This window comes from Phocoena phocoena, chromosome 16 (assembly GCF_963924675.1).
Source record: "Phocoena phocoena chromosome 16, mPhoPho1.1, whole genome shotgun sequence".
NCBI lineage: Eukaryota > Metazoa > Chordata > Mammalia > Artiodactyla > Phocoenidae > Phocoena > Phocoena phocoena.
The window spans coordinates 27,932,343-27,958,810 of NC_089234.1; the positions used below are offsets into that span (position 1 = coordinate 27,932,343).

General features: G+C 47.3%; 1 protein-coding gene across 1 annotated transcript; it reads right to left on the minus strand.

Annotated features, from left to right (window-relative positions):
• Positions 1-10,369: 10,369 nt before the first annotated feature.
• Positions 10,370-22,865, minus strand: SCD (stearoyl-CoA desaturase). The gene is made up of 6 exons (XM_065894722.1): positions 22,654-22,865; positions 21,848-22,130; positions 17,843-17,973; positions 16,647-16,852; positions 14,943-15,175; positions 10,370-11,624 (listed from the first exon to the last, which is right to left on the minus strand). Exons 1-6 carry the CDS (start codon positions 22,678-22,680, stop codon positions 11,425-11,427), a joined length of 1,080 nt encoding a protein of 359 aa, XP_065750794.1. The 5' UTR covers positions 22,681-22,865; the 3' UTR covers positions 10,370-11,424.
• Positions 22,866-26,468: the final 3,603 nt, after the last annotated feature.

Genomic DNA, 26,468 nt, shown 5'->3' on the forward strand with positions numbered 1-26,468 from the left:
ATGGATGGACCTAGAGAATATTATGCTTAGTGAAATAAGTCAGACAGAGAAATACAAACACTGTATGATATCACTTATGTGTAATCTAAAAAATAATACTAATGAATTATTAGAAACAGACTCACAGGTATAGAAAACAAACTAGTGGTTAGCAAAGGGGAAAGGGAAGAGGAGAGTGGAAAATTAGGTATGGGGTTAAGAGACACCAACTACTATGTATAAAATAGATAAACAACAAGGATATATTGTGTAGCACAGGGAATTACAGCCATTACCTTATAATAATTTTTTAAATAAATTGATTTATTTTATTTTTATTTATTTTTGGCTGCGTTGGGACTTTGCTGCTCCACACAGGCTTTTTCTAGTTGCAGCGAGCAGGGCTACTCTTCATTGTGGTGTGCAGGCTTCTCACTGAGGTGTCTTCTTTTGTTGTGGAGCGTGGGCTTAGTTGCTCTGTGGCATGAGGGATCTTCCCGGACCAGGGCTTGAACCTGTGTCCCCTGCATTGGCAGGTGGACTCTCAACCACTGCACCACCAGGAAGCCCTATAATAACTTTCAATGGAGTATAATCTGTAAAAATACTGAATCACTATGCTGTACCTCTGAAACTAATGTAATATTATAAATCAACCATACTTCAATAAAACATCATCACCATCATAAATTTCTACCAGAGCCCTAGTTGGAAATGCAATTAGTGGTTAACAACCAGATATGATCATTTTAAGCTCATCTAGTCCAGGTCATAAAAAATAGCTTAAATAGATGTGCTTAAAACCATGAAGAGATGGGATATAGCTAGACAATCATCAAAGAGACAAGGTGGACATCCATTCCACAGACTGAAAATTACAAAATTTAACCTCTGTCACAATTGGAAAGGGCTTTCATGTACTCAAAATCGTAGTCTTAAAACTAGGTGGAACCTAAGAGGTAATCTCATCCATTACCATGACCCATACAGGACCCTCCTCACAGCATCTCCAGAAGTTGGATGAATCTGGTGAGGAGTGGCTTACCCCTCTCAAGACCTTGTAACAGCTGTCCTTGTGTCTCATTTTTCTTATGGGGTCCCCATACATATGCAGTTAAATTTGATTTTCTCCTGCTAATATGTCTCATGTCAGTTTAATTCTTAGACAAACAGAAGAACCTAGAAAGGGAAGAGGAAAAAGTTTTTCCTTTCTCAGCATTACTCTTTCTCCACTGATGGAGCCCTTCTTGTGTCCCAGGCACTATGACATTTAATTCCCAGAATAACCCTGTGAAGTAGATACCATCAACAGCCACCCCTCCTTTTTTAAGGCATTATGGGTTGAGGATTTTTGGTAATCGTATACAGCTGTGTAACTACCACCCCAATAGTGATATAGAACAGTTCTCTCACACTAAATTTTCCCTCGTGCCCTTTTGCAGTCACATATGTAATTTTTAAAAATAATTTTGTTCATACTATTTTTTAATCTGAATGTTTCTCTTAACAAGATGTATTAAACATCTTTTGATGGTAATTAATATAGTTTTACAAGATAATCTTAATGTCTGCACAGCAGTCCATTAAATGAATGTTTCATAATTTATTTAACCAATGTCCTTTTTTCAGATATCTATTTTTTACACCATCCTGCTCCCTCTTCCTGGAAATTAACTTGTTACTTGTCTTACAGTAGTCTAGTTTGCTTGCTTTTTTCTTATCTCATACTTAGTCTAGGTTTTGCTAGATTTGCTAACTCTGTGTCCTCTTTAAGGAGGACACAGTTAAGTGTTGGTACATCCCAAGATTCTGTTGCTGAATCTTCTTACTCTGTAATCCTTTCCCAGGTGATCAACCGTGCACCTCATATTGGGACTTGAACCCATATTCCGGGACTCAAACCCAGCCAAAGCCCACAATCTTCCGACTGAGATCACACACCTGGTTTCAGGACTAAAGGAATCTTGATATCTCATCATGGAAAGAATTCAGTGAGAGACAAAGTGATAGGTAAGAAGTGGATTTATTTAGAGAGAAACACACTCCACAGAGTGTGGGCCATCTCAGAAGGTGAGAAAGGCACCAGGGTACTGGGGTTGTCAGTTTTTATAGGGGTGGGTAATTTCATAGCCTAATGAGTGCGAGGAGTGTTCCAGCTATTTGGCGGGGAAAGGGACGGAGATTTCCAGAAATTGTGCCACTGCCCACTTTTTGATCCTTATGGATCTTTGGAACTGTCAGGGCGCCTGTGGGTGTGTCATTTAGCTTGCTGATGTGTTACAGTGAGTGTATACTGAGGCTCAAGGTTTAGTGGAAGTCGACTTGTCCGCCATCTTGGAACCATTTGGTTTTAATCAGTTTATGTCACATCCTCGGGGGTATGTTATTCTTTCAAAGGTTGTGCCCTGCCCCCTTCCCTCCTGTTTCAGTTTCACTATAAACCTTTTGGATCTCATCTTTATCTCTCTTCTAAACACCAAGATTCTTTTTTTTTTTTTTTTTTGCGGTATGCGGGTCTCTCACCGTTGTGGCCTCTCCCGTTGCGGAGCTCCGGACGCGCAGGCTCAGCGGCCATGGCTCAAGGGCCCAGCCGCTCCGCAGCATGTGGGATCTTCCCGCACCGGGGCACGAACCCGTGTCCCGTGCATCGGCAGGCGGACTCTCAACCACTGCGCCACCAGGGAAGCCCTGCTTCTCTCTATTTTTAAAAAACTATTTCAGTTAGTGCAGGTGCTTCCCTTCTAGTCACACAGGAGTGAAACCTCAAAGTCATTTCTGACTCCTCTCCCCGCTCATCTCACATATCCAATCAATTAAGTGCTAGTGATTTGACTCCAAAATACCTCTCAACCCGTGCCCTTCCTTTCCATTTGATGGTTACTATCCTAGTTTTCTGGTCTCATGACCTCCTAACTGATCTTCCAGCCATAACCTCGTCCTTCTTTGATCTGCTCCTTATGTCAACTTTCTGAAACATCAGAGTTAACTTTCTGAAAAACGGAGGTTATTTTCCTCTCCCGCTTCAAAATAACTGACGGCTCCCTAGCGATCACAAAAGCAAGTCTGAACTCTCCAGGCAGGCTTTCAAGGCTTCTCTCCACGTTGGGCTCGCACTCACCCACTCCTCCTGCAGGCTCCTGTTACCTCAGCCCTGACCGCTCTGAACACATTCCTGCTTCTGCTCTACCCTGTGACTATCCAGTCTTTAGTCTGTTTTGCTGATTCTTTGCTCGCTGCCTCTTACATGACAGGTGTCTGCTCTATTGCAGATGAGAATAAAAACTAGCTCTGCCTACTGGCCTGTCGTGGTCAGCAAGGTCTCGCACTGCCTCGAAGTCAGTCATGGATTAAGAGCCCATATTGATAATCCTGAGTTAGGGAGGGGCTGGCAGTGAGGGAGGAGAAAGTCTCTCTACATTTTTTCACAGCAGAGAAGCACTGGATTCTGTGTTGGGAAGGAAAGCACAGTGTTCTCCATTCCTATGTAAAACTCTCCTAGAATTCTATAGTGCAGATGTCTTCCCAGGTGAATGGTATTTCAGTATTTTCCCCATTTCAGTGAATGGCAAACTGAGGTCTAGGAGAGGCTGAGCTCTGAGTCAGGCTCCCCTCCCCAAAAAGGGCGGCAGTCGTCCTGTGATTCAAAGAGAGAGAGGCTATAAGGATAGCACCTCCTGATTGGCGCAGACTGAGTCAGACAAGCTTGGGGGCTGCTGATTGGCTCCGGGTTGATCAGGCGCTGTTGGGCTGTTGTAAATGTAAATAGCTCTGTGACCGGCAGTAACCCCGGTGAGAGCGGGTGGAGAGGGAGGCTCTTCCTCTCCATTCACGTCTGCGCCCTGACAGGCCCAGACAGGCAGGCCCTTTAGCAGGGGGGCTGGGCAGGACAAGGCTAGGGCTTGTATCTTCGGAGATCTTAAGCTTGAGCTGAGAGTTAAAACACTCGCCTGCAGGTCTGAGCCAGGGCTGGCAGCTTCCACACAGAGCTGCTTCCTTTCTGCTCTCAGCTTTGACTGTTTAAGACAGGTTAATGGAATGTTCTGTGTGGGGACGGAGGTGTTGGAGGGCGCTAGGAGGGTTGTTTTATGGGGTAACATAAATGGCTGTGGTGGTGTGCCACAAGGAGATGGAAGCCTGCCCTCCTCTGTTTCCTGGTCACAGAACCCTGTTTGTTGAAAAGGCAAGAGCAGAGGCAGAGTATAAGGCCAGAGGGGATCCTGCTGCCCAGGTTTGTGCGTTGATCGTCTTTCTACTAGAGGTGCAGCTTCTCCTACCCTCTACTCCAGAGGAAAGGGAAGTCTGTTGGGACAGGCTTTCTTGGAAGTAGGGAGCAGGAAAGGAACAAATGTGTACATGTTAAGAATAAAGGGTGAGGACTGCCCTGGTGGCATCGTGGTTAAGAATCCTCCTGCCAATGCAGGGGACACGGGTTCGAGACCTGGTCTGGGAAGATTCTACACGCCGCAGAGCAACTAAGCCTGTGCACCACAGCTACTGAGCCTGCGCTCTAGAACCCGCGAGCCACAACTACTGAGCCGCGTGCCACAACTACTGAAGCCCGAGTGCCTAGAGCCCATGCCACTGCAATGAGAAGCCCACGCACCGCAATGAAGAGTAGCCCCCGCTCACCGCAATTAGAGAAAGCCCGCGCGCAGCAACGAAGACCCAGCGCGGCCAAAATAATATAATAAATAAATTTATTTAAAAAAATTTTTTAGAAAAAGAATAAAGGGTGACCCTCACACATTGCTGGTGAGGAATGCTGCAGCCACTGTGGAAAGCAGTTCGGTGGTTCCACAAAGAGTTAAATGTGGAATTGCCATATAACCTAGCAATTCCACTCTTAGGTATAAACCCAAATGAATTGAAAACAGGTACTCAACTACTTATACACAAGTGTTCATAGCAACACTATTCACAATAGTCAAAAGGTGGAAGCAACTCAAATATTCATCAATGATGAATAGAGAGAAACCAGTTGTGATATATTTATGCAATGGTATATTATTTGGCAATAAAAAGAAATGATGTAGTGATACATGCTACAGGGTGGATGACCCTCGAAAGCATTATGCTGAGAGGAGGAAGCCAGACACAGAAGGTCACGTATTGCAGGATTCCATTTATATGAAATATCCTGAATAGGTAGATCCATAGAGACAGAAAGCGGACTGGTGGTTGCCAGGGCCTGGCGGGAGCGGGGAGTTGGCGAGAGGCTGTGGAACAAGTACAAAGTCTTCTTTTGGGGTGATAGAAAGTTTTCGGAACTGGATAGAGGTGGCGATTGCACAACGTTGTAAATGGACTAAAATGTCACCAGATTGTTCACTTTAAAATGGCTAATTTTATGGTATGTGAATTTTACTTAAAACATATGTATATGAAACAAACAAATACAAAGACCGAAGGGTGAGTCCTTACTGCTGCTCAGAATTCTCTGAGGATCCCGACTGTGGTGAGGAGCAATCTGCCCTTTCACTTTCCCTTTCCTCTGGTTGGTCACAAAGTTCTAAAGCCTGGCCTGACCCTGGCTGCTCCCTGCTCCTACGGGAGAGGGCCAGCAGGAGAGGGCCCCTCGGGCCCCTCAAGACAATCCTAGCTTGGAAGCAGAAGCGCCGCGTGAGTCAGCACAGCAGACACTTGGGCTTTGTGAGCTCTCTGTGGCTTGGGTGCAGCAGGCAAGGCAGGCCCGGGCGGGGGAGGAGCAGGCTCGGTCCCGAAAAGGGGAAGGCTGTGCCTCTAGCAACCCCAGTATAGAATCTCAGCTGCTTGGAACCTGCAATTAAGGCCTGTGGCATTTGCCCCAGAGTCAGCATGCAAGAATCAGCACTGTGTCCGTGGCTTAGTAAGTTACTATAGGTCACAGAATGCAACCCCACTCCCTGTGACACTTCACACAGTTTGTCGCAGAGACAGAATTCACAAGACATGAGATCTTTCAATAATTTTATCAAGCACTGATTGTTCAGGTGCAGGAGACATTTCTAAGAGAAGATGCCCTTAAGGATTTCAAAACAACGTGACAGTAGGGTGGAGTATGGTTTGCCTAAGTATAGAGGAAATGTCAGCTACGCTTCTATGGTCTGAGAGCTTAAAACTCATGGGTGGTTGAATGTTACAACAGGTCACGAGGGGAGTGAGTGGGTTCTTCTGGATCAGAGGATGTGTCTGCAATTTGACTGAGTAAATTAAGCTCCCTGCCATTGCAGCCAGGCTTTGCCTCTGAGTATAAGTGAATATCACTGGGCATCTACTTGCATATATGAGATTTATGCACTCTCTGGGTTTATCTAATTTGTCATCTACTTCACACCCATACGGAGAGCAGTTAATGAGCAAAGTTCTGGAGCTGGATCACAGCATCGTTGCTCACTCCCTCACAGTGTATTTTCTCTCCCAGTGAATTCAGTTCCCTCATCAGTAAAACTGGGGTAATAATAGCACCTGCTTTCCATACCGTGAGATAATGTACTGTGCAGGACTCACTACAGCGCCTGGCTATTGTGAATGTTACCACTGCGTCCACGGGTCTGGTGGACTCAGAAGTTGGATTTCCTGCATCAGAAGGTTGTGGGGGTTCTGTGGATGCCTGGCCTCAATCCCTCTATCTAATGTAGAACACGGTACATATATGGATTTTTCCAAGCAATCTGGTATCGCAAGTGTATCATGTAGACTTGCTATGGTTTACAGCAGCTGTCCTTTCTCATGTGACTGGTGTCTTTGTCTCCAAAGACAAAGGAGAGACTTGGAAGGAACAGTGCAATTATAGAACAACAGAAAAAATGGTCCAACCTGAACATTTTAAACAAAATAGAGGGAAAGGGGTGGAAGGCCAGATATTAAGCAAGTGCCACCGTCAACTTATTAAGGTCCGGCAAGGCCTCAATGAATATAGACTTGATGTTGGATGCTCAGAATCACTCTGAGAGAATCTTGCTTCTTGTCTAAGGTGAGGGTAACCTTACATTAGAAGGTGAGGGGGGCTGGTTCTGTGGAATGCTTAGAAGCCCAGGCATTGTCCAGGTGGCTTCTGTTGAAAAATGGAACTTCTTCAAACTGTAAAAAGTCCTTCTCTTTTCCACATGAAGATTCTCAGATAAGGTAGTAAAAGCTAAAGCCTTTTCCACCTAATGATCATGAAGCCCTCTCTACCCCAAGAATTTACAAGGCTTCCCTGGGATTGTTTTTCCTGTCTTCCTGCTGTTGTTAATCAGCATTTTCAGGAAGCTACTCTATTAGCGGGAGGGACTACATTTCAGAGGAATGACCTGGATGGCCCAGCCTGGGTTGCCAGGCACAGGACTGCTTTCCAGAGTGTCTCCTGCTGCTCCCTTCCTCTCTTAGTATCTCTGTTTTGGGTCCATGTGACCATGGGACACACAGGAGTCCTGACATTTCCCCAGGCCCAGAGTGCCAGCTGGTGTTAATGTGTTTGATCTAATGGCAGCAGACTACTGGCTTCCTGTTGCTAAGGCTGAGCTTAACCTAAAGTTACCCCTAGGGAGGGCAGGAGGGCAGGGCGAGTTACTGGGATATGAGTCAACCATTGTGGCTTCTTGTACTTCTTTTTTACTCTTAAAGATGTAGGAACAGGACATAAATAGGGTGGTGAATAAATCCCAAGAGACTGAATCACAGCCAAAAGAACTCTCAAACACAGGGCAATCAGATTCACTTCACTTTTATTAGGAACAAACACAATCTCAGATCAGTACAACTAGCTTCAGAGTTGATATTAATAGAAATTATTCCAAAATTATTCTTAGGTCACAAATAACTACTATCCCACATAAAAAGGGAAAAAATCCCACCCAATCAAGGAAAAGGTATCCTGTGTATGTTTCCATGGCAACGAGTTTATGCATTCTCAGATTTTTGTCTGGCTAGTTATCCACCACTTATCTAATGGGTTTATTCAATCTCTCAGAGAGAACCATATAGATCCATGATAGCAACCAGGACACGTGGTTCATGGTGGACACAGTTCACGGTGGATACTGCTACTATAAAAATACTCAGGACTTAAGAGAATTCCTTTGCTGAAGGATCCCAAAATGCTTTATAAAAAGCATTAGTCACGCCTCAAAACTGCCCTTTGAGGTAGGTCAGTATTATTATCTCATTTTAACAGAAGGAAAACCGAGGCACATTATAGTTAAATGACTTGCCCAGGGTCACACAGCAAGTCTGTGGCACAGTGGTAGGAGAGGCCCTGGCCTTAACCACCCGTGTAACCTTGACATCGTGCTTTCTTTAACTTTTCACGCTGACCCATTTGAGCTACACTTACAGAGAATACACTCAGGATACTAGCTAACTAGGAGAAAAAGTTTCCATTTTAAATGCTACAACCATCTTTTAATATTAAAAAAAAATTATAAGTCAAATACATTCAAATTCCTTCCACCCTCCATCATATGTGGGCAATTAATAAAAACAGCCCTAAGGAAAGTTTCCAAAACAAAGTCCAGAAGGGAATCCTGCAAACAGCTATACTGATAATTCTCCAGCCAGGCCCCCTTTTCTACTAGCCACTTCTGCAGGCTCTCAGGTGCAAAAGAACTCCACAGAGGGAGCAGGGAGGAAGCAGAGCAGGCTCAGATGCAACACTGATTAAAAAAGATGTAAGGCACCCAGATAAGTTGTCAGCACGCCCACAAAGCAAGGCCTGTTAGAAACTGGACCCCATCCAGCCTGTGTAGGGTCATGGTATAGATCAGGTCCATCGAACAAAATTAGAATAGAAAGATAAAAGTTGGTTTTGATCATCAGGTGTAAAGCAGGCCTCTGATGACCTGTGGAATTAAAACTACCCCACAGGCATTTCCAAGGGGTAGGTACTTGGGTCAGTGGATCTAAACTACAGTGATCTTCCATTAGATTTTTTTTCTACTGAGAGGAACAGCTCAAAAGACAAGGATGCCTTTAGTCCAGCCCAACCCCTGTGGCCTCCATCTATTCAATTCATACAGAAAGAAATGCTCTCCTCCCTTCCATCCTTGGGGCTCAACAGTGGACAGAGCATTTGGTACTGTACATTTCCAATCTTAACAGAGTAAGGCCAGGCTTCTGCATTGACGACTGAGGTTACAGGGACAGGAGTGGCCCAAGGTTCTCAGACACTGATGTTTCTTCAGAACTCCTCTATGCTATTGTCTGCCCTAGGCTGTGTTGTGGGGAATGCTGGTTAGTTTGCTGAACAGAGACACTGTTCAACAAAGTTCATGGCATCTCACATCCCAAGTCTTAGCCAAAGCTTTGCTGTATACCCTGGCTCCAGGGGCCGGGGCCTCCTTTGGAGTGAGGCACTTTGGAACTTGCCTTTGCTTCTTGTGCTTCCCAGTGAAGACTTGGCTCCTCCTACTTCTGCAAGCCTTGCACTTTCAGCTGGGAGCACTGACTCAGGCTGGGCAGGCTTACTGAGTAAGCAGGAGGCATCCAGCATCCTCTCTGGTTCTGACCAGACACTGGAGACTAAAAACAAATGCTCTTTTGCTCCATGGCTGGCTCACTGGCACAACATGAGCATTTGGCTTGGCTGTGCCTCATGAGAGAGAATGCCTGTGCCCAGGATGTCTCCAGCGGGGTTTGCTAGCCTTGTCTTGAGTCATCAGTGTGGTGGGGAAGCACAAGGGTGTAGGTGGAGACTCTGGAGGCCAAGTGAAAGTGGCAGCTCGTTCAACTTTATAAAGAGAAACAGTGGTTCAGCTACCCTGAGCATACTGTCTGTAGGAGAGGGAGCTGCCTGGACCACAGTAGCCATCGCTGCCTCTGAATACACACAAAGGAGGCTTGCCTATCCAGAGAAAGAAGAAAACATTGGGGAGGAGATAGAACTGGCAGGAGAAAATGGACAGACAGGGCAGAGCCAGGAATCCATAGTCAGGGTAGTTAAGAGATTCCTACCCCACCCCCCAAGCAGTCCTATACTTTAGGCTAGAAGTTAACAGAGAAGGAAGAGTGAAAGGGTTCAACACTGTGGGGAGAAGCCTTCTAGTTCTTTCTCGGTCCAAGGAGAAATTGAAATTAATGAAATGAACCCAACATCTAACTTGTTTGTATAACCAGCTTCCATATTAGGACACCCAATAACTTACTCAGTAACCTTCCAAATCCCCCAGCAGTGTGTTCTCAGAGCCCTTCTTTTGTAATGTTCCCTCTTAGGAACTGCCTACAGACCCTGCCCCTCAACCTCTCCATCTCCTGTCCAGCAGCGAGAGGAAAGGAGACAACCCGCCTAATTCTTCCTCTTCTTCAAGCCCCACTCTCCTTCAGAGGGAAATACTCTAAAAGGTTTATTTTAATATTCCAAGCAAAGTACCCATGGACGTACAGCTCTATGTTTGACCCAACCCCACCTCCGAAAATCCTTTCTTTTTTGGGAGGCAGCTATGCTCACCACTGTACCACCAACACATCTTTTTTGGATGTCTCAAAATGCTGAAGCCACCTTATTACTATGAGGGGAGCTGACCAATGTACCAAAGATGGCACAGTAGAAAGATGAAAGAATTTTGACGATTCCATGAGCTGCTGGAATCACCAATTCTGGAAACAACCAACCCTCAAGATTTCTTGTTATCTGGAATAAGAAATTTTCCTGTCATGAAAGAAAGAAAAAAAATCCTTCCCCGGCAGAGCACTTTTACCATAAACTAAATGCTTCTTCTTTATCCTCAGCCTAAAGTAGATTGGGACATTGAGATTTGCTTTTGAGTTCTAGCATTGCCAAGCTCCACGGCCATTCCCCAGTCAGAGGCAGGAGAGAAAGGAAGCATGCTGGGTAGTGGGCAGGCAGCTGGGTGTCAGATCACAGCAGGAGCTTCCTGCCTTGTTTCCCACGTCAACTCATCCTTACTTATCAATCATATCATGCATGCTAACTCTTTCCCCTGACAATTTACCTGCTTTCAAAGCTTTGTGCCAATAAAGTTATTTTTCCATTTCATATAGCAAAAGCCTAAGCTGAAGCTAACTGGGGGCCTTCCCAGAAGATTTTGTCATATCTCTAGCTTGAGCCACCCACCTTAAAGCTCAGGACAGCTCAAGGAAAGGGTTATCTGGGGCAAAGACCACTAGTTTTGGACCCTAGAAAGGTTGTCTAGGCTTTGGAAGCTGGAAACCCACCAATGACTGACCAGCTGCTTGCCTGGGGGGCATTGAGGGGGAAGAGAAAGGAAGGTGATAGGAACAAAACAAAGGGAAGGATAATGGGACTAGAAGAGAAAGAAGAAAAGAAAAGAAATAAGAACATAAGCTTAGCATCATAAAGGCAGAGTTGTTGGCTTTCAATTTTAAAAGAAAATTTAAAAGAATACTGTACTGGAATGGGTTAACGTCATCATCTTTAGCATCCTGGTAGCATTATTCAGTAGTTAATAAACAGAACATTAAACCTCTGCCCAGCTGGCTTTTGGAAAAGGAAACCGAGGGACCCCAAATTCAGCCACTCTTGTAGCTTTCATCTCCAGTTCTTTTAATCCTGGCCAAGACGGCAGCCTTGGATACTTTCTTTCGGTCATAAGCCAGACCGATGGCAGCCATGCAATCGATGAAGAATGTGGTAAAGTTGATGTGCCAGCGGTATTCACTGGCAGAGTAGTCATAGGGAAAGGAGTGGTGGTAGTTGTGGAAGCCCTCACCTGGAACAAAGCAGAGAAGAGTTATGGAGCTACACTGGGTTGCTGGCTTCTTGATCTTGGCACTCTGGTTACCTGGCGGAGTACCTCAAATGTAGTAGAAACCTGCCGCTGTTGAATGAATGAATGGACGAATCCAGTCTTTTAAACTCTGAACCCAACAGATTCCCTAAGAGGCATCTTAAGAAAGGACTGGGGAGACCCTGGTCACCATGGCTCTCTGGGAGCCTTTGTGGGAGGAGGACGGGCAGTTTCTGAGAGGATAAGATGATTTGAGAGAAACTTCTATCACTGGGAGTGGATTTTAGACTGGAAAATTCCAGAGCTTCACTACATATTGGTATGAGACCCTAAAGACTCTGTGTGTATGTGCATGTGTTAGGGTGGGGAGAGGAGAGAGTCCAGAATGAAGAACCTTTGCTGTGTTTCTTACAAAGGTGAGCAAAGGAGTACACCTTTCCCCACTGCATGGGTACTCTCTCCAAGGGTGGAAGGTACCAACAGAACTGGGCAGCAACAGTCAAGTCAAAAGAAAGAAGGCCCAGCCCATGGGCCCAAGTTCCTCAGCCTCCACTGGTTCAGAGTAGACTGCTCTGGCTTCTAATTCTTTGAGCTTTGACCCTGGTGTGTGGGTGAAGCTGATAAAACAGAAGCTCTCTGAGGGAATAAGAATCAAAAGGCTTAGGGAGTCCCTCTAAGATTCTGAGATGAGCAGTTCACTTTGCTGGATAGAGGAAAACCAAAGAGATTCTGGATTCAGGATAATTTCTGTAATGCATCAAGCTGTGGAAACTCCACAGACAGAGAGTTCTCTAATCCGCGGCGGGATCTTCTTTCTGAACCTCATTCAACAATAACAATACCGACCCTTATGAGGCTGGGGTAAAGCTGGGTAAAGAAGAGCTAATAGGGACTTCCCTGGTGGCGCAGTGGTTAAGAATCCGCCTGCCAATGCAGGGGACACGGGTTCAAGCCCTGGTCCGGGAAGATCCCACATGCCATGGAGCAACTAAGCCCGTGCATCACAACTACTGAGCCTGCGCTCTGGAGCCCCTGAGCCACAACCACTGAAGCCCGCGTGCCACAACTACTGAAGCCCAGGCATCTAGAGCCCGCGCTCCTCTGCAACAAGAGAAGCCACCACAATGAGAAGCCCACGCACCGCAACGAAGAGTAGCCCCCGCTCGCTGCAACGAGAGAAAGCCCGCGCACAGCGACGAAGACCCAACACAGCCAAAAATAAATTAAAAAAAAAAAAAAAGAATAGCTAGTAAAAGAGTGTGCTAAGCCCTTTAAAGATGAAAGAGCCCCAGTAGAGTAATAATGGCATTAATAACCAAAAAGGAAGGAAGTCCTGCGATGGGAAAGACACCATCCAGGGCATCACCTCAAGGTACGTCCTTTCTCTGACTATCCACAGTGTGGATCATCAGTTTATCCAGTGTGAAGTGAGGGAGGGTAGGAAAACCCCAAGGCTAAAGGTACTGATGGAGGATTACTAATTTCCATAAACGACCTTGCAGCTAGGCTCTGTATGAGCACTAGCCAGGCCCACACATCAGATTTAAACTGAATCAGACACACACACGTTGCCAAGGGAGGAAGAAAAGAGGAGGAAGGTCAGTGGGTGAAAAAAGGACGAGACTTTGCAACTGGGGCAGCAAGATACAGCCCAAAAGAGGCTCAAGGGGTGAGGCCAGCTTTAGCAGAGAGAAGATGAGCATGTGACCGCGGGGGAGGTAATTCAAGAAGAAAAAGATTAGAACGGCAGGGCAGCAGGCTACCGGAGAACAAAGGGTGAGGTGATAGGCGGGGAGAGCAGGTATGGAGGAATGATAAGAGACAAAGTAAGCTACTGGCAGCCACTTTGAATGGGTGGTCATTGGGGCTGGGGAAGACAGATCTGTTTGCAGGACAGGACCGATCTCATTCCAGAAACTGCCATAACGTTCATTAATTTTCTATGAAAATAACCTGTATGATTGATTTCAAACATGGTTCAGACAACAGTACAAGGTGTCTGAAAGGAGGGGGAAGGTGCATGAAAGTTAAAAAGAGATGAAAAAATGTCTTTAGTGCAGATAGTAAAAAAAGATGGTCAGGGTTGAGAATACAAAGGAAGGTTTTAAAGAGAACAAAACGAAGGCTAGGCTGTGGCGCACGTAAATGTGTGGAGCAGGGAGGTTGCCTCGAGAATGCTGAATGACCAACAGCACTGACGACTGGTGTGGAAGAGGCCATGGGGTCTGCTTGAGGAAATCTAATTCCAGGCCTTAGTCAAGGTCTATATTTCGTTGAAAAGAGTGACGGACAAAAAAAAAAAAAAAAAATGGAGACAGACTGTAGAACCCTGTTGTCTTAGACTCTGGCTATTGGAACTGGAATGGTATAAATAAATTCTTGAATAGTCAGCATTAGATCAGTGAGCAGGTACTTGTGATCAAACTAACTGCTTTACTGGGAGTTCCCTAAGCCACGTTGAGGGGAGGGAGTGTTCCCAGCACAGAAGAGGAGCAGAAGAGAGAAAAATAAAGGACAAGAGATGAGAATGGTAGGTGGTGATAAAGGGCCACCAACAGTTGCTTTGATGTCCTTCGTACTGGCATCACCAAGCAATAAGGCATGAAATACACTTCAAGTATGGCCTCTCTGAAAATAGCAAGGTGACAGAAGAGAAGCTTATTGAATTAACTGACAACTATTTGTTCTACATGTCGTATAGCACGTCTAAATATAAAACACTAGGCTTACAGCCACCCAGATCAGAGATGACTGGAAAAAGGGCAACCCAAAGGGGATCATCATACATAGCATCTGGGGATTGTGCTGGAACCTGGAATCAAAGGCATTGTTATTTTTCACCCTTTTCTCATTTATTTATTTAGTTTTGGCTGTGTTGGGTCTTCGTTGCTGTGTGTGGGCTTTCTCTAGTTGCGGCGAGCAGGGGGCTACTCTTTGTTGCAGCTCACGGGCTTCTCATTGCAGTGGCTTCCCTTGTTGTGGAGCACGGCCTCTAGGTGCGCAGGCTCAGTAGTTGCGGCGCACGTGCTTAGTTGCTCCGTGGCATGTGGGATCTTCCCCGACCAGGGCTCTAACCCGTGTCCTCTGCATTGGCAGGCGGGTTCTTAACCACTGCGCCACCAGGGAAGTCCCTCACCCTGTTCTCTTTACATAGGACTTGCTGCTTAATTCTCAAGGATTTTTAATATTGCCCCTTAGTTTTATAGTGTAAAGACAGAGAGGGGTCATAAAACAGGTGAATCTGGTTTTTCTGGCTCCTAGCCTAATACTCTAAGCGGCAGACCACTAGATGTGACTTACCTACAGCTCCCAGTGAAACCAGGAGATTCTCTCGGGGGTTAATGGTCTTGTCATAAGGGCGGTATCCGTACAGGTGGGCAGCACTGTTCACCAGCCAGGTGGCATTGAGCACAACGGCATAACGCAAGAAGGTGGCGACTAACAGGCTGTGTGGAAAAGTTTCACCCCAGCAGTACCAGGGCACGAGTGTGGGCAGGATGAAGCACATCAACAGGACAGCAGGTTTGTAGTACCTACATTGAGAGATCACACACCCGGTCAGTGGAGAGAGGACTCTGAGACCTACCTGATTTTCTCTTCTCACACGGTTGGGCTGTCTCTTGCTTTCTACATTGTGAGCACAGTGTAGCAGGAAACAGAGCAAGAGGGATTGGGGTGGGAAATCTTCTGAGAATGTTGTGTTATTATCATACTTCTTAGATGAGGTAATGAGGGGTTAAATGACTTTTCTAGGGTCACACCACCAGGAACTGGTGGAGCAAGGATTGGAATGCTTTGTCTCCTGACTCTAAATCCATTGCTCTCTCACTACAGCATAATACCACTTTGGTAAAACAGGTGGGGTCCAAGTTACAGACTCAGTTCTCCTTCCCGGGTTTTTCCATTCTGCCTTTGGGCTTCCTTTCTCTTTATCAGTGCTCTTGGCAGAATCTATGTTTAGTATCTTGCCTCCATCTCCTGCTAGCCAGGAATCCTTCTCATCCTTCCTCTTCTTTTCCCTCAGAGAGGCACTCCAAATGTCCTAGATGCCTGCAGGTCTGTCCCTCTGGAGGCCCTGTCCCATTCTTCATTCTCCCAAATGTACAGCAGGCCATTGACATTCCGAGGGAGCTGGTTTCCTACACCCCTTCAGCAGTCAAGTCTGATCCTCTTGTATCATTAATAACCCCTGCTTCCAACTCCTCTCCACTCCTACCACCACTTCCCTGCACGGATCCCCACTACCTCCCCACCTGTGGCCCTGCTTCCCACCTCTTTAGCTCAAGGCCTTCTTTCACCTATCCCCAGAGTGACCTTTCTAAAGCACACCTCCAACCATGCCACATTCTGGCTCAAAAGACTTTTCATGGTTTCCTATTGCCTGGGTTAAAGTAAACCTCATCTGCTTTTAATACTCCACAAGAATGGCATCGGTTTCCCTTTCTAGCCTTATTTCCTACCACACCCTGCACTTCAAAGGACTCTGTTGCTGGAACACACTTCAGCTCATTCTTTCTGTTTGCACTGTCCCCCCCTTCCCACCTGTGAAAATCTCTATCCATCAGTGGATTCCAAAGCTTACTTTCTTCATAAGCCCTTCCCTGATGTTCCCCACTCTGCAACTTCCCTCCCCTTTGTGCCTCTCCTGGGTATGGAAAATATTTTGCCACGTATCATAGGTATTTGGACACTTGGCTTATCCCTCCACTCCCCAATAAGCTATGAACTCCTTGAAGGTAAGGACCATGACACATTCAGCTTTGTATCCATGACCGTCCTAGGTCAACAAACATTTGTTGAATTTAATTGGTTTAGATAGCTCAGAGAGAAAGAAACAACAACAGTCTATGGCTATGGGCCTGTGGGCTATTAACAATTAGGGTTTTAAATTATAATTTGGGATATGGAAACCCAGTAAATTTCTCAGTTCATGTTGACAAGTCCTAGGAGAAAAAAGTGGGTCGCCAAGTGCCAGGTCCCCAGCTCCATCATCATGTCACTCACCTCCTCTGGAACACCAACAGCTTCTCAGCTTTTAGGTCAGATAAGTTTAGCAAACCACCCTTCTCTTTGACTTCTGGGTGTTTGCGCACAAGCAGCCAACCCACGTGAGAGAAGAAAAAGCCACGTCGGGAATTGTGGGGATCAGCATGTGTTTCCGAAAACTTGTGGTGGGCACGGTGATCTCGGGCCCATTCGTAAACGTCATTCTGGAGGAACAGAGAAGAGGAATGAAGGCCTGAGGAGAGACACCCTCTCAGGGGAGTTCCAATGGCTGGGAAGTCTGCACAATCTCTTCCTTCTTTTGCCCCACAGGGACAACGTGGGGAGCCTTCAAGGCATTAAGTGCTATGGCAGAGATGATTATGTAACCGTGGGATATTGTCATGGAGAAGGGGATTAATTTGGTTTCCTTGTTTTTTCCTCTTACTCCAAGCTAAGCCTTGCACTACATGCTATCCTTTACCCACTGCTACTGCTTAATAACTATGAGTTCCCTTTCTCCAATTCCCTTCATTCTATCTCTGCTATAAACTTCCTGCTTAAACAAACCTCAATACTTGACTTAGGCAGCCTGGTAGCCCAACATAGGACCATAGCGTTGGACCTAAACCCTCAGTGACACAATTTCCCCATCTGTGAAATGGGGATAACAATAGCAGCTCCCTCCTAAGATCAGTGTGAGGGTTTAATGAGGTAATCTATGACAAGTGCTTAGAATAGCGCCAGGCATATCGTTAGCACTATAAAAGTGTATGATCTTCTTACCTGAAAACAACAGAGTTCATGAATCTGTGGAACATTAACTTCAGCCCCATTGTGGTGGAATCCTAAGACATTAAAGTAGTGAATGTCTTGTTCAATGTCTGCCAGGGAAACCAGGGTCAGTTCCTGCCTTCAGTTCCTGCCTTATGCACTTATGAAGGACCACAATGGCCAGACTTTGTGATAACAGAGGATCAAAAATGACCCTATACACTGAGAGTATTTCCTCTTTATCCCCTACTTCCCTTTTCCAGTCACTCAGAAGTAAACTTATGTCTTATGGACTTCAGGACTGAACTCGAACTTGACTATAAGGAGAAAGTGAAGTGGCTGTCCAGGTGCTGCTCCTCTCCAGGCACTGATCGCCTCCATTCTGCTCCCAGATCGTCAATAAAGAGTGAGGAAAAAAGAGCTGAGCACAGCTGGCTTCTCACCTGGAATGCCATCGTGTTGGCGATGATCAGGAAGAGGCGCAGGGGCAGCCGAGCTTTGTAACTTCGGTGACTCCACAGGCGATGGGCTCCTGCTGTGACGCCCAGGGCGCTAATCAGATAGTAGAAAAACGCTGCCAGGAGAAGACAGGGCAGGGAGTCATTAATCTGGAAAAGCATTCACATGATGTTCTCCTCAGGTCAGAGTCTGTGTGTTCTTTAGCCTCCCAGTGAGGATCTGCTTTTTCCTGAACTCCAGGGATACCTTGATCTCTTAGGCTCCTTTGATTTTATCACTTGAAAAATACCATCACCTCTCATCCTCTCAACCTAGGAGCTGGAATAAGCTTAGGAGTCCCAAAAACTTCAGAAAGGCAGGACAGAGAAGAGGGCTCTCACCCCCCAGCCACTTGGCATTCTCACTCATGAAGGACAGTCTCCCAGATCGCATCTCCTCTGACCTTCTGCTAACCTTCTTCAAGGTTTGAAGGACCGCAGACTACTCCTGCAGCGCTTAAGACATATAAGCAAGGATAGTATTAAATTATTTAACAGACAGTATGGTCTGGGCACTGACCAATTCAAGGGTCCCTGGGTCCTAGGGGACATTAAGGGGGCTCAGAACTAGGGCTATTTACCAGCTGGTACGAAAGCATTGCAATCTTTTTGCAGGTGGTGTGGCCATAGGAGGAGAAAATTCACCCTGCATGTAAGTCATAGCTGCACAGCATCTTTTTTTTTTTTTTTTTTAATAGCTGCACAGCATCTTAAGCTTCGCCAAGGATTTTATATTCTCCAATTCACTGGATACCCCAAATGGGGTTTAATATCCTCACTTTGCAGTTGAAGAAAGAGAAGCTCAGAGAAGTTAAGTGTTTATCTATCGTCACATGGCAAGTAAGAAATGGAGCCAAGATTTGAAACTAGATTTTCTGTCAATAAGCAGTTTATGTTCGGAAGTCTGGCACAAGGATGTGTACCATCCACGTCCCCAAGATAGGCACAAGGTTCCTGTGTCTCGCCTTTGCCATGTCCTTCTGCCAGCCCACACTCCCTCTGGCAAGGCTAATTCTAGATAATAGCGGCACGGACTCAAAGCTGTGGGTGGAGCACCCCAATGCTGTACTGCCTCACCTTCCTGGAGGCCTGCAGGCTCCGGGGGTGCCAGACAGAGTCTCTAACTGGGAGGCGGGTTTCTTGGCATACCTACCTTCCTCTGTTCAGTAACTCTAGGAGGCAGGGGCTGGGGCCTTGGTAGAGCAGTGACTGTTGACAATGTTTCATTCCTAGGGAAGCAGCTAGAAACAATGGATCCTCAGTGGCCACTGAACTTAGTTGCAGTTGGAGACACCACACATTGTAACAAATTGTCCTGTGTTCTTCTTCAGCCATAGATACCAGTTTCCTAAACAAGCTCCTCCCACCCCATCCATCTTCCTCTACCCTATCGTATTCCTCCGACAGGGGAGGAGAGCCATGGAGCTAGAGTCTGTCCCAGTGAGAGTTCTACCCACAGTTCCTCTGGGCTAAATTAAGGCCCCCTATGATTTGCTGGTCTCCGGCCACGTGGTAATATCCTCCCAGATGCAGTATCTTGCCTGCACCTGCACCTGGATAAATGACAGTTGAGCCACAGCCCGCCAATCACTAAGGGTGAAGAAAAATGTCTTTGGGCACAAAAGAAGCACTCAGCTCAGAAGCAAGGAAGTTACTGGGGTTGTTTCATGCCACCGAAGACCCTGGCAAGTTGACTCAGAAAGCACATAAGATCCTTGCATTAACAAAGGAATTGGGAAAAGCACCCAAGCCCTCTGGTGCCTTTTTCTCTAAGGCTTATCTAATAGAAGGCCTTGCGCCCGTTGGAAATTCATTCTCTATTAAAGTCCAAATTGATGGTTAAGCAAAACCTCATAGCTTTAGTCCTAAGAAAGAGACTGGAGAAGTTTTGCCCCATGGCCTCTCAGTGTAGCCAGACATATCTCTTCAGCCCTTCCCTCAGGGCTCTTCTGAGACACGCTCAAAATTGCTCAGTCATGAGAAATGCTGGAATCACAACCATCTGCTAATTTAACACTGTCCTTAGGGATAAAACAAGAAAAGGTGAAGCCAAGCTCCTGAACTCAGAAGGACCCTCTGACCCTCCCCCCAACCCCCTTTTGTTCCTTAAGAGTTCTGATATCCCCCTACCAAATCGGTCATTCCGTCAGCTAAGCCATCCACCACGGGGCCCAGGGACAGGAGTAAAAACGTCACAACTTATCCAGTCTTCGTGTGACACACTTCTCTGTCCAAAGGCACAGCACACACCCACGGGCAGGGCACCAAAAAGGTAGCGGGCACAGCCCTGGTTTGGGGAGAGCATTCTGCACTGCAGTAGCAGCTGAGGAAGAGGAGTGAGCAGCAGCGGTCTGGCCAAACTCTGGACTTTACGAGAGGCTTACAGGGAGACCTGAGGCTGGAAGGGGCTTGCAGGTGACTAAACACCTGGTGAAGACTCCTATGTTGGGGAGAAGGGGTAGAAAGAGGGGTCCACAGTCTCCCTGGGGAATCCTTGTCCCTGCTCTTGATTCCTCGCTCTGAACTAAAGTTCTGCTGGGTTCTCAGAAGGGCTAGAGAACAGACGTCCCCCTCCCCTCACAAATATAAGAGCCCTTCCTGGTCTGCAGAAGGACAGATTTCATCTGCATGTGGCTGGCCCCAGCAATGACACACGTGTAACTTAAGGAGCACTACCTTTCTAATCTCAAAAAAAGTACTGTTGTCCCCAGTGTGTATCTGGAAAAACTGAGAGAGGGGATCTACCCAGTTGCATTTCTCTGTCTGTGGCACCAAGAGGATTCCCCAAGACAAAGCTCCGCGGACCTTTTTAGTCTAAAAGCACCTTTAGACTAAAGAGGTCCTGGAGGACTCGGCTGAGACCTACCCACTGGCCCTACATAACTCCCCTCCAAGAGTGCAGCTGTCTGCAAGCGCCGCACACCCTGGACTGCTCTGGAAATCCTACAGTTGCTTCCTGGAGAAGGAGTTCTGGCCCACTCCCCTCAGAGAGTGGCGATGTGGGTCCCCTGGGTCTTTAGGCTTCCCTGCTCTCCCCTTCCGAAGTCAGACTTACGGTGGCAGAGGTGGAAATGCCCTCAGAGCGCATGTGTGTGTGCAGGGGGCAGGGCCCTGCTGTGTGCCCAAGCCCGTGGATTCCTGAAAGAGCTGAGCTAAGGGCAGGGCAGGGATGCACTGGGGACTGTCTCTCTCACTGCAGCAGCCTGAAGGCCAGGGCTGCCCAGGCTCAGGGGGCTGGAGCAGGATGAGTGGGGAATGGGACATGAAACACTTCTTTAATCTTATCTCATTCTAAGAACATTTTGTTGAGTGGCACGTGCAGTCCCCTGGAGACCTACGTGGAGTCACAGAGCAGCAAATCTGTGTAACTTGGGTTACTCAGGAGACTTCTTCACCTGTCTATGTGACTAAGGCGCCTGACAGGGCCAAGGGTCAGGGCAAAATAATTTTGTGGATGACCACCGCTCTGTTCCTCCCTCTTCTACTAACTCTTCCTGAGTAGCTTCTTTCGCTATCCCATGACTGTGCTCAGCATATACCTTCTAAAGCCACTAGTCTAGTCCCATGTCCCCATGCCTCCCAGGTAGGGACCTTGATTCCTTCGTGGCTGGCAGGGCTGGGACAAGCAGTCAACTAAAGACTTGAAGCAGAAAACCTCTTTCCGGGAAAGCTGACTCTCTGGCACAGTTCTGCTTCCTTCAGAACCTGCGGCCCATGGTCTCAGAGGTCCCTCCCCAACACCCAAATTAAAGGATGCCCAGAACTGACACTCCTGTATCCCAAACCCCCTAGGCTCTGTTCCCAGCCCACCCAGCCTCTCAGGACACCAAAGAGAAATGGCTGGGAAAACCTCAGTCTGGAAGGGCTGGAGTTTCTGCTCTATGTACGATCCTACTTTATTAAGAGGGGAGAGAACCTGGGGTACTGGGTCAGGACAGGGAGAACTCTTACCCCAGAGCAAGGTGTACATTTTGCAGGTGGGGATCCATGTGATCCCATACAGGGCTCCCAAGTGTAGCACAGACATGAGGATGATGTTTCTCCAGACATACTCAAGCTTGGGATTTGGGCCCTCCTTATCCTGGTAGCTTGGGTCATAGATGTCATCTCTTATTTCAGGGCGGATGTCTTCTTCCAAGTATAGGGGAGCCTTCTCCAGCTTGCCCCCTCCATTCTGCAGGAGCCTGGAGGGAGGCGCTGTGATGGTGGTGGTGGTTGTGTAGGAGCTAGAGATCTGGAAGGGAGAGGAAGTGGAGGGTCAGGAGAGAGGAGAGGACACGTGGACGTAGTAGGGGCCACTTCACTCGCTAATCAAGCTGGGAGAAGGGCGGGGTATAGGCACAGACCTGGCCCCAACACCCACGTTACCTGAGGGCAAGGTCTATCCCAGATGGAAGAGAGGGAAGCCCCTAGGAACGGTGCAGAGAGATTGGGGAGGGGGGTGAAACCTCAAGGTGAAAGGGAAATAGGAAAGAGGAGTAAAACACTCGCACCGCAACGAACACACAAAGGCAAACCCGCACGCCTACATACGTGAGAGTACCGGCACGACCAGATTTTTCTTTAAGTTTAAAAAACAAAAGTTGGGGACCTAAGTTCCCAAATTACAATCCCCATTCCCAACAAACTGAAGGCAGCACAACTCGCAAAAGATGGCTGTGTGCAGAGATCTCAACTCTCTTCCCCCACCGAGTCACTTAGAAGCCCGACCAGCGCCGGCGAACCCGCGGTCTGGGGGCCATTACTTGGAAGCTCACCTCCTCCTGCAGCAAGTGGGCCGGCATCTGGGCTCTCGGACGCTGGGATCACTTTCCCAGGGCTGAGACTGCGGAGCGGAGTTCGGGGCAGCCCGAACTGAGGGTAGGTTAGTTCCCGAGGCCGCTTTTGCGCGGCGATCCGCGGCGCTGCGCTCGGAACCCTTTGCTGCACGGTGCGCGCTGGATCGGTGTCCGGACCCGACCTGCTGTGCGTGGATCTCCCCAGGCTGGTGATTTAAAGGCTAAAGCTGGCAGTGGGTGACCGGGTCCCGTATTTCCTCAGACCCTTTTATTCGTTGCCAACAAGGGGCAAAGTAAGCAGAGTTGTCCCACCGTGGGAGATCCGCACGGGCGGGAGAGGGGAGGAGACGCAAAAATTGGATGCTGCAGACACACCGCGGCTTGGCCGCCGCAGCCCCTGCCTCTGGCCCTGCCCCTGGGGAAATTCTAATGGGCTTCTGTAGACTCCGGCGCGTCATTGGCCGAAGGGAATTTGGTGCCACCTCGTCCTGCCGTTGCCATTGGCTCGGCGCAATCTGCTGTTTCCTCTGCCGCGAGCTCCTCACTCCCCCTCCCCTCCCTTTCTCCTTCTAGGCTTCTCTTCCACCGGCCGCTGGGCCTCTGCCCGGCACCCCGCCGCCTAGGAGGCGCTCACAAGGGTCCTCTCTGGAAGAGGGAGAGGACCCGATCGGGGAACTGGGGAACGGGGGGTTGGGTGCCAGCCCAGGACTGGCCCCGGGCACTTCGCGAATGGATGGGCACTGGGGAAGTTTCCCGGGGAGGAGTGGGGAAGCCACACGGGCGACCACTACACACAACTGCACCCCCGCCTTCCCGCTCGCCGAGACGCGTAGGAGGGGAGACTTGCTTTCAAGCCCGGGGTCGCGGGCCGCGGGCCCAGCGAAGCCCCGCCTCTCTCCGTGGCGAGCTCGCAGGCGGTGGGGTGGGGGGGTCGGTCCACGGCGGAACAATGGTTCTGCCCCGCCTACCAGCGGCGCGGCGCTAACCCTGGACTGCTGAACTCGCGGGTCTCCAGCCTCGCGCACGCATAGATGCACTGATGTGTAAACCTGCACGTGCGCACGATGTTGAGCCACTGGGCACGCCCAGCAGGGGACGTTCACCGCCAGGCGCCAGTGAGCTGTCCCGTCCCTGTGCCCACGCCTCCAGAACGTGTGCGGGATGTTTTGGAGATTCTTCAGATTGTCGAGTTGTAGTTTTGGAATTGCCTTCATGGGGAAAGGCAGGAAGCACCAGACATGTGCTTTCACTCAGAAGCAAGAGAAAGTACTTGTAAGTGGAACAAGAATAGCTAACGTGTAGTGAATTATTACTGCAAGACAATCCACAAGAATCATTTCATTTAATCCTTACTTGTGACCCTGTGAGGGGGGGTAGTCCTTTATTCCCTTTTAAAGATGAGAAAACTGAGCTATGGAGAGATTAAATAACTTGTCTATGGTCACAGCAGCCAGTAAGTGATGGCGCTAGGAGTTGAGCCCAGAAATGTAATGATGGAGCCCAAGGTCGTAATCCCTGCTTAGAATCGTTGGTCCCTGAGATGTTCTGACTTCATTTGTCCCTCATGGCCCTGTCTTTTCTGGGCCTGTGGGAGCCTTACCATGCGAGTAAGCTGGGAACCAGGCAGGCTGTGCATTCTCCCAGCCTCTGCCACACCCCTGCCTCCCCAAATACTATCCCAGGATCCTTCCTCTGGGAAGAGGAGAAAGTGAGGAGTTTTGTGCCAACCACTAACTTCTCAGGAAGAGAGGCACCCAGGTGCCTGGGAGGAGGGCTAAGGAGCTCCCTAGTGGGCCACTGGTCTTGGGGTCAGGCCAGCTCCCTGGCCCATCACCATCCACCTCTATTCCAGTCCTGGCTCCCTGTCTAGTACAAAAGTTTTGAATGAGATTAGATGTCTTCAGTTATGGACAGCTATCTCGTCATGGCTCAGAAGCCCTCAGCAGGTGTGTGGGAGAGAAGTCTATGCACATGCTGCTCCTCTCCAGGCTCTCCCTGCAATGTCTAGTTTGCTTAATTCCTCTGCCGTCTACAGGGTTATTCTTCAAGGGAGAAGATTCAGGGTTTCTTTGGGGGTGTACCCTCGATTGTGACCAAAGGTGGCTCTACCATTGAGACCAGCTTTCTTTCTCTTTAACTGCCTGTTTCCTCCAGACCCTGGACTTCAGCAGAGAACAAGCTGAAAAATCAAAGTTCCCTGGAAACTGCCCTCCTCCTCACTTAGACTCAGGTAGGTATTACTGCTGTTATCACTTAATGCTGGTATTATTATGTAAGCCAGGTGGTAGGTCATTCATTTTTCTGCCAGAGAAAGGAAGGGGAGGTCTGCCAAGACAAAAATGGAGAACAGGAATATTTTATTCCTCTCTGAAGACAAGATGCTACCCTTGTCCCAAAGAGGGGAACCTTTGGGAGCGTAGGGAAGGTCCGGATAAGGAGAGAGTTTGGGAGAGCCCATCTCACTCTTGATAACTATGATAGAAAGGTGAATGGTTCCCTAGCTTGGGCTTCCTCCCTGAAGTTCATCTGGGGCATATCACATGGCTATGAGTGTGTCACCCATTACTTTAAAACCCTCAGTAGCTTGCCGCAGCCCATGAAACATGGCTGTGTGGTAGGAGTAATATTATGGGGAGAGCATGAGCTTTAACTTTTTTATCTTACATTTTTTGGCCGCGCCACATGGCATGTGGGATCTTAGTTCCTTGACCAGGGGGATTGAACCCTCACCCCCTGCACTGGAAACTCAGAGTCTTAACCACTGGACCACCAGGGAAGTCCCAGCATACCTTTGATATCAAGAAGTATTAGGTCAATGGCAAATTAGAAGTTATAAATAAGTATGTGATTAATATCCATATCCAGTTGCATTTATACATTGATTAAGATGATAGATATTTTAGCATATAATAGGAAAGTATAAAGTATGCTTGGGAGATGGAAATTGGACCTATAAATCTTGCTCTACGAAAAGGGGCACAGGGTACCATGGCAGTTTCTGAACTTTGTTTTGGTTCTTCAACTCAAGAGATGAAGAAGAAACAGACCCTGTTTAGCTTTCTTAGGTAAATAAGATGTCATTAGCAAGAAGTCACAGATAACAGTCCCTCTCTTCTTCAGCCCTTCTCAAGTGTTCCTGGATCTGGTCTTATAAGCCAAGAACATCTACAAAAGGGCTGCAGCTAATATTATACTTAGTGGTGAAATATTTAAAATTTTTTCCCCTAAAATAGGGGAACAGGCAAGCATATAATCTCTTACCACTTCTATTCAACATTGTACTAGCAATTCTAGCTAGCATAATGGGCAAGAAAAAGAAATAAAAGGCATAAAGATAGGGAAAAAAAGGTAAAAACTGTTATTATTTGCAGAAGACATAACTTGTGTATGAAAAATGTACAGAATACACACACACAAAAAGCCCAAATCGGTAAGTGACTTTAGAAAGGTCAAGGATAGAAAGTCAATATAAAAAATTATTCCATCCTATATACTATTTAAAAACAATTGGAGAATGAAAATTGAAATATACTGTTTACAATAGCATCAAAAATATCACATACAAAGGATAAATCTAACTAAATATTTGCGGGATAGCTACACTGAAAATGACAAAACGTTGCTGAGAGAAACTTTAAAATTCTTAAAGAAATGGAGACAAAATAGAAATTGAGATATACTGTGTTCATAGATGGTTAGACTCAATGTTGATCTATAGATTAATTTAATCCCTATAAAAATCCAACAGATTTCTTTGAGGAAGTAGACAAGCTGATTCTAAAATTTAAGTGGAA

Coding starts and splice junctions, on each gene's coding strand:
- SCD (XM_065894722.1), bottom strand. CDS start 22,680: ATGCCGGCCCACTTGCTGCAGGAGGAG. Junction 22,131..22,653: donor CCCACTTGCTGCAGGAGGAG/GTGAGCTTCCAA, acceptor TCTCCCTTCCAG/ATCTCTAGCTCCTACACAAC. Junction 15,176..16,646: donor CTGTTGGTGTTCCAGAGGAG/GTGAGTGACATG, acceptor CTCTCAATGTAG/GTACTACAAACCTGCTGTCC.